This window comes from Simochromis diagramma, unplaced genomic scaffold, assembly GCF_900408965.1.
Source record: "Simochromis diagramma unplaced genomic scaffold, fSimDia1.1 OVJJ01000321.1, whole genome shotgun sequence".
Lineage (NCBI taxonomy): Eukaryota > Metazoa > Chordata > Actinopteri > Cichliformes > Cichlidae > Simochromis > Simochromis diagramma.
Genome location: NW_024386772.1, coordinates 15,635,509 through 15,650,799, shown reverse-complemented (window position 1 = coordinate 15,650,799; position 15,291 = coordinate 15,635,509). Strand labels below are relative to the sequence as shown.

The following is a 15,291-nucleotide window of genomic DNA, read 5'->3' as shown; positions in this document are numbered from 1 at the left end:
ATGTCACTCAATGTGTTGTTTTTGCCATAAAAAAATGAAGTGTTAGAATTAAATCCTATCTGGGTTAAGTGCATGTGATTATCCTTCTGGAGGGCTATATCTCTGTAATGTCTCTGTGTGCATGTCCAATAAAACAGGATCTGCTGACTAATAGAGGGGAATTAACCACACACAGACAGACAATGGCAACAGTGTTGGGCAGACCTGTGTGTATGTGTGTGTGTGCTCTAGTTGAGTTTACAGTAAAGCATCCTCCCAAACACACGCCTGCTGGCTCGTAAATCTGCTCCGTTGGCAGATGTTTTGTACGGAGCATCTCCCTGTGAATGCCAACACAAACTCCTGCACGCACACACACACACATACCTGCACACACACCCTGTGGCAGCTGCATCAGCGTTGGGGGGTCTGCTGACAAGCAGGGCCTCTTCTGGAGCCTCAAGCACTGTTTGTAAGTACAGCATGTGGGTATGGAAACATCTAATCAGCCAATCATATGGCATCACGTCACTCTGTGTGGGCATGGTCAAGATGACGTGCTGATGTTCAAACTGAGCATCAAAATGGGGAAGAAAGATGATGGTCGTTGGTGCTTTTCTTTGTTCCCTCAGTGACGTGCTTCGCTGTCACGTTAAACGAAATACCGTCCTTTTAAAACTGAGAGTGAACAGCGGAAAAAACAAGTACTACTGCTTAAAAAGAGCAAAGCCTAAAATCATTGATTACCCTCATGTTGCTGTCCTCACTTGACTCTCTCTGCGCTTCCTTTTTCTCTCTTCTCTTTCTCTATATCTCTTAACCGATTGCATTAGATGGCCGCCCCTCCCTGAGCCTGGTTTTCCTGGAGGGTTCTTCCTGCTAAAATGGAGTTCTTCCTTCCCACACTCTCCAAGTGCTTGCTCAACGGGGATCGTTTGGATTTCTGGTCATTTGGTTTTTCTTGAATGATGCTCTATAATTTAACAGAACAATTTTTCAGATACTGTCTGAAGAGTCATTATTCCTCTTTTGTTTTATCCCTTGCTGTCTGTTACACAGAAAAATCCTTTCACAAAAGTGCTGCTGACGCAAAGACTGGTGGGGAGAATTCAGTTTGTGCGACTGCAGACTGACGAGTTTCTTTTGAACAGTTAGAGGTATCAAGATAAACAAGTACCTTATCTCATCTTCTAAGCCACAGTTTGCAGCGTGATGTAATCCCCCCAGTTTGAGATGTGGTGTTGATCACGCGATTAGTTTATGGTTTCATAAACAGCCGTGAAAGAGACGGTCAGTATGTGTGGATGTGTTTTTTCTTTCTGTGAAATATTACACATTTTATTTGTGCAAGATTTTTATTTTAAATCTGAAAACTACCATTTAAACAACACTGCAAAAACACTGCTGGCATTGAAGCAAATAAACTGTTTTTAGGGCTTATTTTTTATAACCTGTATTTTTTAAATAACCTCTAACCTTTAAAATTATGCAGTACAGTGGGAGTGGTCAGAGCCAAGATAACTTATTTTGTTTAAGTATGAAATAAGATCTAAAATAATAATTAAATGACAATCCTTTAAATGTTTTTTGCTAGAGTTTCTTACCCTTGTATGTGTGATCTGCTATTTACTGACTATTAGCCGTTATCTCTGCAGGAAACACGCAGTGTTCGCACCTTCCTCAGCTGATGGTCATTGATGTCGGCTTACATAACACTTCAAAGTAATAGAGAGCAATTTATCGAGGTGGAAAAAAAAAACGTTTTTGCGTCTACCTCCGCCCACAAGAGACAGATTACAATCGATTCTTGGAGATGAATGTACCAAATTATGCAAAACTTTTTAGCCTCTCAATGTTTAGATTTTGTCTTGTCCCTGACTCATTAGCAGCAGGGAGGGGTGTGATCAGTCCACACAGTCCTTTCACAGCTCTGAACATGCAGCTAGTCTTTTTATGACTCAGTGATGAGAAGAATAAACGATGTTGCAACAGATGCCACAGAGATCACATCTCTGGGATTACCCAAAGAGAGGCTAAATCCACAGATCAACAGCAAATTCTGCAAACGCTGTGTGCAAGTATACCTAGGAGAAATGTAAGGTACCCTGTGGGAATCTTTACCTTATGTTGGTTTAGTTTAGAAGCTTGGATGTTTTGTATGTGCGGACACTGGAGTGGTGGAGTCTACTTACTGGGGCTGGTGATGCCGGAGGCCTCTCTCTCGGTTCTCCTCGCTCGAGCGCTGGAGGTTCGTGCTGTGGATTGTGACAAGGAAAGAAGGGAAAATGAGTGAAATCTCCTCATCTGGAATGTAGTCAGCATTAGGAAAGAAATATTGCATTACTCACAATTCTCGGCCACAGTTATGGAGTACGAGCAAACATACAATAAAGTCTGCACAAAACCACAGTTTAGGGTTACGCTGTGAAATAATAAGCATCCTCGGTGGCAGGTCTGGTTATGCAGTTTGCCCCTATTCTTCAAAAACGGCAAATTATCAGGGAAAGTCTGCAGTTTAGCTCGCGTTTGCCAGTGTTTCCTTTTAATGGCCAAATCCAAAATGACACATTCGAGCGGATTCACTTTTCCCCACGAGGAACACCTGCTGCCAGTGGCGTTTTGAAAAGACGGGCGCCAAATGGAAAAGCATTACTTCACATTCTTCATGAGGCCAAAATAATCTACAGTTGCTATTTGGAAAAACAAAGTAAACCAACAGTTTGAAAGACTGCTATTATTGTCCGACCACAGAGAGAAAAAGCCAGGCTCTTTTTTTTTTTTTTGTAAATTAGTTTGTCGTTTGTTTCTGGTTTTATAATTGTGTGGATGAAGTAAACCCAGAAGACCAAAGCTGCAGTTAGGAGAAAGTGCATGACAGAGAAGAGAGTAACGGCACAGTGTGACAATTCTACTACATGTGGCCTGTTGCATGTTTTGTTTGCGCATGAATAGACTAAAATTGTGCTGATGGAGTGAATGTATGATGCTTTGGCAGGTGGGTGGAAGCAGTTTGTTTAAATTTAGTAAAGCCAGAGAGAGGGGGAAAGGGCGTAAACAAAGCAAACCTCAATGGTTAAATTAGAACAGCAGCTGAAAGTATAAATCAGTGCTGATGAAAGTGTGGAAAGATCTGAAAAGTGCAGCTGAAGTTATGATCTCCTGATCCCGTTAAGTGTTCTCCCCGGGGTCCCGTATGCTTATTTTCTGGAAAATAAAAGGTTATTCATCCCCATTCATGTTTATCTAAGAGAGATCTCAGTGCCAACAGTCTTGTTCTACATGACGGTGGTTGTTTTAAGAATCAGAGGAATGTTGCTTCCTCTTGGCAGACGGTCCGCTGTGTTACTCTGGTGGAACGTTGAAGATAATCTCTCATTGATCGACTCCGGTGTGTGTGTGTGTGTGTGTGTGTGTGTGTGTGTGTGTGTGTGTGCGCGCGTGTTCAGTGCTGCTGAATCACCAGCAATTGCTGGTGGCGTACTGAGCTAAACAAGGACACAGCTGTTTTCTGTTCAAACAGGTGATTCAGCTCCACTACAGGAACAGGGGTGAATATTTTCTTTAACGTACATGACTAACACTTGACTTCAGCCAGTCAAAGGAAGAATGATGTAGAGATTAAATGGATTATATGTGAGATTAATATTTAAAAATAGTTTTATTCGTCACTTAAAATCATGTGTAACATTTTCAGACTGAAAGTTTTGGTTAAATAAACGGCAATGGAGTTTTCTAAAAGATCTCATAAGTGAATACAGCAGCCATCTTTGACTGCTGTCTACCAAAATGTGTTTGCATTGCAGTAACATCAAATGGACCTTATGAGTGAATAACAGATATGCAGACTCTCAGCTTTTATTTAAGGCATTAAAAACAATTGTTGCATTAATCACAGATGAGTTATGGCCATTTTTATACACAGTCCAAAGCTTTAGGGGCTCAAATGTAAAGCTTTTTGTCCTTTACACAGTACTAAGGTCCTGATATTCAGGAAGGAAAATAGGAAGTAGGTGCAGGTACTTATTGAAATGTGTGCAACCATGCATGGAAATACAGGAAATGAGTTTTTATAGTGAAAGTGTAACTCTAATGTTGAGGTCTGGACCCGTTTATGACTGATAGCGTTCTATTGTGTGTTTGGAGTCATTGTTATGTTTAAAAATGAAGCCGTACTTTGCAGATGGTGATGCATGCTGGATCAAAATGTCATGGTACTTTTTTGCACTCATAATTCCATCAGTTGTGACCTAAATAATGACAGAGCCTCCACCTACTTCTTCTTTTGTCCTCCACTCATCCAACTTCCTCAATATTTAATTATTTTAAAGACAAACTACACACCTTTCAGACCCATGCCCAGTTTTCAGCTAATAGCTCTTTATGAAAGACATTAACTTGTGCTTCTAAAACTGTATCATCTTTGGCATCTTCAGGTACCTTTTCATGTTGAATGATTCACAGGTCAGCGTTAGGTGACATAACAAACAAACAAAACCAAAAAAAAAACCTTCCTCTGAAACACATTGCTCAAGATTACTTTAACAATTACAGATAAGCTTAAGAATCCGTTGCAGGCAATGACTGCCTAAACTAAGATACATAAGAAAACATGCATTTCCTCCACTGTGATGTTTATTGCAGCTATATTCAGCTGCTATTTCTTTGTGGGTCTTCCTGCCTTCTGTTTTTTTATCTTCAGCATGTCAAACGCACTGAGATCAGGTCACTGAGCGTTTCTTTAATCACGATCATCCACCAGTGTTTGCTTCACTCACTAAAACCACATCATCTTTAACTTCATTTCATGTGTAGTCAGATTTAATCTCAGAGCGCTCATAGGTTTAAATAGAGTCCCAGTGACTGCGGACTCGTGTTAACCATGTTCAAAGCTTTGGCTGTGGCTTCTCATTTGCTTCATGCAAACAATACAGGATTTACTTGACACAAAATAAAGCATAATAAAGAATAGCTTTGGTTACAGAGAGAATAGCATGATAAAAAAGTGTTGTCCTCCTGGGTCATGCAGTGGCATGGAAACAAGATGCTGCATCTTTGTCTGATCAACCACACTCTCGTCTCCACTTCCCTTAAGCTTCTAGACGTCGCCTGCGTCGACTCGCTTAATGCAGATCAGATGAGGTAGTTCATCCGGTGGATGATGATTCAGTCGTCCCATCCTGTTTTTAATTCTTAGAAGTACTTCCTTCCACAAATTGGTGCACAACATGGGCTTCGTTTTCTTCTAACGCTGCCAGCCAACATAGCGGTTTTCCCTCCTCTGCTGTCACTGATGAACACAAAGACAGCTGGCCCGAGGGAGAGGTAGTGAGTGTGGCGGGTATATGACTGGAATACATGAGTAAAGCTTTTGTAATACGCGAGTGTGCACATGTAGCAGAAGGCGAGAAGGTGCGATGGAGCGTTTGAAGTCATTCCTCACAATGAGGAGAGTAAATGCAGGAAGTGATGATGCAGCCCAGCATCGTCAGCATAACGAAAACAATATGACTGCTTTGTTGGCATAAATGTTGCCGTCTGCAGATACATTAGAGCAGAATTGTATCATTTAGAACAAATCATTAGGCTACAGACAGCATGCTGGTGCAGTGGGGAGCACTGTTTCCTCATAGCAAGAAGGTCAGGACCTTTCTGTGTGGAATTGCATGTTCTCCCGGATACTCAGGCTTCCTCCCACAGTCTAAAGACGTGCACCAACAGACTTTTAGTTGTTAGATTGTCTTGTAGTTAAGCAGTTTTCTCATGTTTTTCTGTGCACACTTGTCCCAGGTCTCAGTAAGTTTTGTTTTCCGGTGTACCTTTGGTTTTCTCATGGTTGGATTCAGCCTCGCCGACTCTCTGCTCCTTTGCCTTTTATTTAAGAATTCAATTTTGAACTTTTACCTGCTCCCAGTGTCCCAGTTTGATTCCCCGCACCCCCAGTCAGACCAGAAAAAGCCCAGGTTTAGCATAGATTATTATAAGCATTTCAGAATTGATTTAACCTGTTTTACACTCAGTATTGAGCTACGGTCGATGTAAGCAGCGCTACTTGCGCGTTCAATGTTGATTTAGGGAGGAAGTCTTACTCTTTAAATCACCAAACAGGAACTCGGGCTGACCATTTGCTGTGAGTGTGAATCATTAATCAGCAACTTTTCATGTCATGACCCAATTGGCCTGCTATGCTAGTGTGTGCACAGAGCTTCAGGTTTGTGGAGTCAAGTCTATCAAGCCTCGGAGCTAAAAAACATGTCTGTACTTATTTATTCTTGGATGCACATGCACACCCTTGCAACTGAACCTCTCCTTCAAATGGGGCGAGCAATGCATATCATCGCAACAAAGTAAAGCGGCACAGAAGCCACAAAAAAAGCAGCATGAAGTCGCTTTGAAACGCTGGCATTTGGCATAAAGGTGATATAATTCAGCGTAGTTTAAAGTGAGGGCAAAGTACTGACAGACATACAGCAATACAAAGAAAAAGAGGGACACCTGCCAAGTTTACTTCTACACTAGCACAAAAGTGTCTGTGTGCCGAATCTGTTTGTCCTCCTGCACAGTCTTGTCTGAGGCAGCAAACAGAAACGTATACATTCACATGCATCTTTTTTCACCTTTGAAGGCGAGTTTTAATCATCTGATGTCATATTTGCAAATGATACTGTGCGCAAAGGAGGTCAGCGCACGCACAGCGCATACATATGAATGTTTGCACAATGTTTGCACATTGACAAATCTGTCTGTGCTTGTGAGTTCGCAGTAAAGTGACTGATGTCAAAACGCAGTGTTTAGCGAAGCCGTGTGTGCGTTCGTGCCAGGTGGTGTTTTTTTAAGCATGACCAATAAAGTGCACGGCTATGCTTGGACAAATGTTTCAGCTGATTGGTTAATGATGTCAAATGAGTGGAGAAGAGTAAATAACAGAGGAGAGGGTGCAGCACTTCAACATACTTGAGACACAAGAGTGATCGCATGCGGTCACACACGAAGGACGGCCTGCACAGAGACCGGGTAGAGGGATTTACTAAACGTAGGCTATAATTAATGCCGGGACCTGAGATTTTAGTGTTTGCTTAAGGAGGCTGTGTGGAGGAGGCTGTATTGATATTTGTGCAGGAGGACAGAGGAGGGGACGGATCCCCCCCCATCCTGTGCTTCTTTGACTTCACTGTTTCCTTTAGTGGTTTGATTTATCAACAGCCTGATGCAAGACATGTCTTTAGTCACTTTACTAAAAACAGCTGCAGAGCAGTTCCTGAACAATTAATTATCACTGTTGCTTGGAACAGGAAATTATAAATTAGTTCTGTGACATGATACCAGATTTTCACCTATTGATATTTGCACTCATATAAACCAAACACGGACACTGTCTGATTATGATTTTACAAAATATCAGAGTTCCAAAATAAAAGCACTTATAGAGAAAGTTGAGGCGTGCTTAAATTATAATTTTGAAATGTGCAACCAGATTCATGTCTGCTTAATGCTCCCTTATACACTCGCCAGCCACTTTATTAGGTACACCTTGTTAGTACTGGGTTGTACCCTGTTTTACCTTTTTTTGCCGAGCTGCCTTAATCCTTCGTGGCACAGATCCAACTAGGTCCTCCAAACATTCCTCAGATATTTAGTACGGTGAACTCATTGTCGTGTTTAAGAAGGCAGTTTGAGATGATTAGAGCTTTGTTACATGGTGCGTTATCCTGCTTAAAGTAGATGGAAACACTGTGGTCATAAAGGCATAGGCATAGTGAGCAACAGCAATACTCGGGTGGCCTGCGGTGTTTAAACAATGCTCAGATGGTACTAAGGAACCCAAAGTGTGCCAAGCAAATATTCTCCACACAATTACACCACTGGCAGGCGGAAGCATTGATACAAGGCAGGGTGGATCCGCGCTTTCACGTTGTTTATGCTAAATTCTGAGTCTCCGTTTCTTGTTAGCTGACAGGAGCGGCACTCGGTGTGGTCTTCCGCTGCTGTATCACATCTGCTTCAAAGTTTTGTTGTGCATTCAGAGATGCTTTTCTGCATACCTCGATTGTAACAAGGATTTATTTGAGTTACTGTTGTCTTCCTGTCAGCTCGAAGCAGTTTAAGCAGTCTGGCCATTCTCCTGTGACCTCTGACCTCAACAAGTCATTTTTCGCCCAGAGAACTGCTGCTCACTGGATATTTTCTCTTTCTTGGACCAAATCTAAAAAAAACGGCAGTGTGGGGAAATCCCAGTAGATCAGCAGTTTCTAAAAGACTCAGACCAGCTCATCTGGAACCAACAACTGTGCCACATTTAGAGTCACTTAAATCACATTTCTTTCCTATTCTGATGCTCAGTTTGAAGTTTGTGTTGCCAAATCCTACAAGACTAAAAGCATCGAGTTTCTGCCGCATGACTCCCTCGTTCGATACGGGAATTAACAATCAGCTGAACATAATAAAGGATCCAGCGAGTGAATTACGCTGTATATGCAGGCGTATCATGTTCATTGCTTCATTTACTACCGGTTTATGATTACAATGACTAAGTCTGACAGACACAAGAATACCAGTGTACCTGCACTGCCCTGAACTGTGTACACAGCAAATGAAGATTTTCACTGTGGTGTGTTTGCAGACCTGCATCCATTACTGGAGGATCCACTGGAGAAGTTGACACTACATGAATGAACATCATCTTTTCTTTTTTTAATTTAAATTATGATGTCAAAGAAGGTTAAGCTCACTAAGCCCTCCTTCCTCCCCCTGTGTCTCTCTGCTCAGCCATCTGTTCCACTGTGTTTTATGACCCTCATTACGATGCTGCAAACAGTGTTTCACAACTCTGCCTGTGAAAGAGCTGGGAGTGGATGAAAGAGGGCTGAAGTGAGCGAGCGGAAGAGCTAAAGAAAAGAAAGCAAAGCTGACTGAATGGCTCCACGTCCATTTTTCAAGATTGTTTTTACAGCTCAGGTAAGACCTTTACCCGGCTGCAGGTCTGCCCACACATCGGCAGACTCAACACACACGCACAGACACTTTTATCATTTTGGCGACCCTAAACTGGAACCCATATGAATGGCCGCTGTTCTGATGGCGCCCAAGGCAACACTTTTTCCCAACCTTCTTCTTCACTCACTCCATTCATTGAAAAGCAACACCGTGTTGCCCAACACACAAAAGCCTCTCTGTACTCCTCACAATGCCACACACACAAGTCGGCATTAAATCATATCAAAACGTGCTCTAGACAGCAAACTCATGCAGTCCATAAAATAATACCAGTGTGGTAGATAAGCATCAGCCTTCCTTTTTCCAAGGCTGTTAAAAGCCACGGAGTTAGTCAAATAGCCTGTAGAGCTTTATGAGCTACAGCCTCCCCCAGGAAATACGTGTCACAGGCGAACAGCTCGGTGAGTGACTGGCCGCACAGACGGGATTCTTCAGAAATGTGAGAATGACGGGGAGAAGGAGGAAAGTTTTAAGGGCCTCAGCGTCCGCATGTTTGCTGGGATTTTCTAATTTGTATGAGGGACTTAAGTTCTTCAGGAACTAAACAAACACAGCCACTCCACCTTAACGCTGAAGCCTTAAGCATCATGCGGCCAGCGCATGTGCTTGCTCAGGTGTGTGTGCAAGCAACAGGTCACGTTAAAAAAGAAAAGAGCTTCATCGACTAAAACAAAGCTGATAAACTGAAATAGAAACTAAAAAGCAGATGAAATCCTCTTGCAGCCATGTTATACAGAGCGGTTGTCCCGGAAACTGATTTTCAATAAGAGCAAGACTTTGTACCGACAGCAGAGCTCGCATGCATTTAACATGCATTATCTGGCTAATTCACGAGGGCATTGCCACCCTAATAGCCTCTCCGAACTGATATGAGTCACTAACACTTAAACTGATTGCTACTTGCAATAAAATATTTATTCATGTCACGACAGGACAGGGCTGTTCCTGCCAAGCAGAGGAGCTGCTATCTGTTGCATGGGCTACTGAACAGCATGCTTTCCCCACTCCCCCTTATGGGTTTTGTTTTTTTTTTCAGGTCTGCATGTTAGCCAGATAACAGTGCAGTAAAAATCTGAAATCGAAACAAATGTACGCGAGTGTCTGTACTTTATCACCCTAATACCCGTCTCTAGATGTCGGCGCACATGTTACTCCACGCATCAGAATGTCTCCGAGCCTGCCATTATCTTTTTACAGGCTTGCTCCTGGCCTCGGGCCTACAGTACAGGCGGTCTGTTGTATCAGTTGACACCCCCAGCAGCAGCACAGCATCACAGAGCTGCATTCTTGGCTGCAGATGATAAACACAAAGCAGAGTGGACACTTCAGAGCAGGCTCTATGCGCCTGAGAGGGGAGGACCATACACAGCGCAGAGACAAGACATAGTAAATATAGGTCTCCTATGATTTCACACGGAAGTTTTTATTAATAACACAGTGCTGTGGCCTATTTGCCACATACATGTTTATCAGTCTCAAGGTTGCTAAACCTCCACAGAGTTACACAGGTTAGAGATGCCACAGGTCCGCACCCTTGTTTAATAAGCCTTTATCTATGTCAAAGATAAAGTGTGTTTCCTGTAGTCACCACCCTTTGTATTTGTGGTTATGGTCAGGTTGTGGTCCAGAGTAGGAGTATTAACTCGTGAGAACCTCCAAGGCCGAAATATAAAGCCACATGAAGTGCAAAATGTGCAGCAGCTCAAATTCACATAAAACTAAAGATAAAAAGCTACAAGTCTCTAGCGCTAATGCTTCCACTTTTGGCTAATTTGCATAACCCACAGTGTTTATGGTGCTGTTGCCTTTTGGATCATCCATCCATCGTCTCCTGTTTATTCAATTCGAGATCACATGGTGGGCTGGAGGTTATGAGCTGTCATGGGGCGAGACGCACTGCTGGACAGGATGCCAGTCTATCGCAGGGCTAACACACACACACACGCGCACACGCACACAAATAATCATTCACACTTTGGCACCTATGGTCAATTTAGAACCACCAGCTAAATTAACAACATTTTTAGGCTGTGGGAGGAAACCAAACCACTTAGGGAGAACAACCACACAGAAAAGCCCCCAACTAGAGCCAAACCTTTCTACCTGTGAGGGGCTAATGAGTGCTAATCGCCCCTTTCAGAGGATTTTAAATCAAATTTGCTTTTAATAAGAGGAAGTCTACGCTCTAATTTTGGTGAGAATTTTCACAGCTGACTAATCAGCAAGTCTCAGCAAAGCATAGATATAATAATTTTGTCACTTCTGCTTCTGGAAAACACGAAGATGGAGGTGGCCATAATGACAGAACTGAGGCTTCAAAGTGAGCCTTCACATTCAACTTTTATATACAGTCCATGGTTGGGGTTAGTGTAAAACTGGACCCAGGATCAGGCGAGGGAAGGCACATGCTGACACAACGGTGATATATGAAAACTTGATACTACTAGTACATATGCATCAAGTTGCAAAATCAGTGAACACTGAATACTTGATGGACCTGCTGTTTCCTACGCTGTACCTACAGTACTCGGCATGGTAAGAGCACTTTACCACGCAGGGTACTGTACATGCATGTCCACATATCCCAATACCTTATCTCTCCATTATCCACAGGCTTCCAAATTGAGGGTTAGACCATCGGCGGCACGCTCTGCTAGATGACAGGGCGAATATGTCTCAACACAGTTTATAGCTCGACTTTCAAGTTGCCATCAAACAATAGCTTTAGGCTCTGAATCAAAGCCCGGCTGACTCTCCAGTGTAAACAGGCTAAAAGCTGTAATGCAGCGGGGAGTGAGGGCTTTGTCACACAGGTGAGAGGAGTGGAATTTGAAGTGTGTGTGTGTGTGTGTTTGTGTGCTGAAGTGAGCTGTTATTCATGCAGGTTACTCATTGATCCAGACAAATTGAGGGAGTGGTGTACAAGCCAGGGATTGGCTCCAGGAGCGGGGTTCATCTGTGCGGGGTTACATGACGGAACACATACACAGAAACACACACACATTTCTACACTGTTAATGTCAGTCTTCAGATGAGCCAGATACACGTTGTACTTGTTTGTGTGTCTACAAGGGTATTTGTGTACAAAATACACGCACACATAAGCTGACACACGAGTCCACCTTCCTCTCTCAGTCACCTATCCACATCTCTGGTGCTTGTCTAAACACTGCTGCGCATTTGTAAGGAAGGCCTTCCACACATGTCAGACTTACAAACACACTTTGTTATTAGACCGCTCCACGAGTGGAAGCTCTGACAAAGAATGTGACAGCTCCGTGCACGTCACATGGCAGACAAAGAAAGAGAGACAAGAAGAGAGAGAACACGCACACACACAGAGGAAGAGGAGGAGGAGAGGCGGCATGACCCAACATGTGCTTGGCTCCGATGGAAAACCATTGGATGCTCCATCGCACAAAGGCTCGGGGAAGAGGAGCCGGGAAAGCTGGCATTCCGCGGGATAGGGTTGTGTACATTGGACTGAGCCACTGCTAAGAGAGACAGGATTCATGTGTGTGTGTGTGTGTGTGTGTCTTGGTGGAAGGAGGGGGTGAGGGAATGTAGAAGATGTGGGCGATAGTAGGCAGTGCCTTAAGAAGAAAGAGGGGGGAATTAAGAGGAAAGCTGCAACAAAGGAAGGTAAAAAGAGAGCATAGAAGGAGGTCACATGCACTTATGGTGTACTTTCCTTGCGACAGGGGACATTGTCCTTTAAAGAAGCATCCTCGCTTCAAGTCTTTGCCTCCACAGTGTCACAACAACCATAATCAGGTCCAGCCAGTCCCAAAGTAAACTGAACCACTGAACGTGTCTGATGCACAAATCAGATCACTCTTCAGGCATTAGTTGGGAGGAGTGAAGGAGCTACACCGTAAAACTATCAATCAAGCAGATTAACAAGCCAACTGACATATAATCTGACTGTAGGGTTTTGTAGTATTTCACTGTGAATGAAATATGACCTGCTTTGGTGACACACAGAGCAGCTTTCATCTTGTTCGTCTAAGCAAGAAAGAAACTCACATTTGAAAAAACAAAAAACCGGGCCAGGGTCTGTGCACCACCTTTCTGTCATGACGTCGTAGCCTATTTTTGAAGGGTAAAGTCTGAGAGCACAAACATGCAAGAAATGCTTTACAGCCACACCCACAGATGCATGTGTGGGGCCCCCTCTTTCTTTCTTCTTGCAAAAGGGGGAATTCAAAAGGAAAACTTTTAGAAAAAACGTGGGTTATTAATTGTTAGAGCTGTTTAATGTTTACCTTGTCTCCCTCTTTTTTTTTTTCCATTCTACAGTCACACTGGCACCTAAACATGCACAGTTTATAAGACACAGCCTCCTCCCTGCAATCAGGCTATAAAAGGACTTGGTGATATCTCACGAGATAACGAGTTCCTGAAAGCTGTCACCACATTTAAGAGCTAGACTTACCTGTGAATGAAGATTTCTTCATGATTCTGTGAGATGTTTCCTCTCCTGGTGGTTAAGGGGGTTCTTCACTTTGACAATCTAATCTTGATTATCCGCTCTGGTTTCTCAGAATGTGTAAAGTTCACTTTTGCATCCGTAACGTTTGCAGGTTGTTTCTCTTTGTGCGTCTCTTGTTCGCCACTGATAGACGGTATACTAAACAACTGCAATAAAGCCTTCGTGGTGCAGCTAATACTAAATTTATTCCGCCTTTATGTCTAACTCTAACTCCTTGGGAAGACACTCTTCTGGAAGTGGATACAATCACACCTGCGCTCCTAACGCACGCCCAATCCATGAGCGGGAGTGGTTTACTGTAACAGTGAGGGCTTTCACCTATCAAAGCTCAGAGGTGGAATAACTGAGCGCGATATTTGGGGAGGTGTGGAGAAGAATTATTTGAAGCACAGTTAACTGGTGAACTGGGAAGCTTGGTGATCCGAAAATTCACCAGTGCGCAGGTTTGGACTATTGCGCAATATGACACGATAATGAAAAATCTTACAATACCCTCTATCTCTCATTTTCTCTGTGTGTGATAATTTATCAGTTGCTGGCCTCCCCCTCCACACACATACAAACACACACACCACCTCAGGTACTGTGTGGGCAGCTTTGTGTGTGTGTTTTAGTGTAAGGATGTGGCCAGGTGGTGCGTGGAGGTGGGGGGGGGGGGGGGGGGGGGGTTGTTTGTAGTATAAATCTTACGGCTGGGTAGAGACACGCGAGCAGTGGAGCCCACATCAATTCAAGTACTCAGCTGCGCCCGTGACCTTTAGCCTCTTTAAGCCTCTTCGTGTTCGTGGGGCCTGGCTTCACATCCTGCCTCAAAGATCCGCACGTCTGAGCTGCAGAGACCTCTTGTGGCTGCTGCTGGCTCCTCCTCCTCCTTTTCCGCTCAGGAGTCTGCTCTTATGTACAGCTTAACGTTATTTATTTATTTATTTTAAAGGACATGGCCTTTCATATCCGGCATGCTAGAGGACACAAAATCTCTGCCCATCTGTGTGTTTGCTTATTTCTTTGTCTAACCACTGCCTTTACACAAGAAGGCGTTAAGCAACCAGACTTGGCACACAGGTACCCAGTTGGCAACTGAAGGTTTTTATCTAGATCAGATATTATGGCAGCATCATGTTGTGTGGTAACCTCTTGCAATGGGTTGAAATGACCTGTTTTTAGCATTTACGCACATAACGCATCTTATGAAAGCACCCACTTGTTTGAGTTTCACAACAACATCTCATTATGTTCACAAAAGGTGAACTATGCATTATGCATCATGATGCTATTGTGTTGCCTAGCAGCCACCTTGCAGCAGACTATAATGACTTAATTTTAATCTGATAGAAAAAGATATTGCACTCATAAGTCTACCGTGATTAGTGTGTAACTTGTAGTCCAACAAGCTAATACATTCTCATAAACTCAATTCATTAAAAAAATACACAGAGTTCATGTGTGGAAGCCACTAAGTTTCTCTGCCATCTTGAACACAACAGCCGAGATGGACATCACTCATCTGCCTAATGTGCCTGGAGACCGGCCGAGGACACAATTCAGCAAAGGTGGAGGTGAAAAAAAGTTGCAGGCGTTCGTGTCCTGTGGAGGCAAATTTTAATTCATGCCTCCTTGATCACCAAATAAGTGAAAATGCGAAGGAAGGAGACAACGTGACAGATAAAACAAGAGTAAATAGTGGCACAGTTACGGAGAGAAGGATTTTAAAAGTGACCTCAAAGTCCCCCGTCTTCTGCTTGACCGCTAATTCAATCCAACGGTCTAAATGTCATGTTTTTGATCCTTTTGGGGGGATTAAAGCACAGTCATAGGCATAACACTACAGC

At 43.3% G+C, this 15,291-nt stretch overlaps 1 protein-coding gene across 1 annotated transcript in view; it reads right to left on the bottom strand.

The window, feature by feature from the left end:
* Positions 1 to 13,721, bottom strand: part of LOC120746481 (septin-9-like) — an 81,199-nt gene extending 67,478 nt beyond the window's left edge. Inside the window, exons 1-2 of the mRNA XM_040051906.1 lie at positions 13,406 to 13,721; positions 2,172 to 2,234 (exon numbers count right to left, since the gene is read on the bottom strand). Coding sequence (XP_039907840.1) covers positions 2,172 to 2,234; positions 13,406 to 13,427 — 85 coding nt within the window. The 5' untranslated portion in view covers positions 13,428 to 13,721. The remainder of the gene's footprint in view (positions 1 to 2,171; positions 2,235 to 13,405) is intronic.
* Positions 13,722 to 15,291: the final 1,570 nt, after the last annotated feature.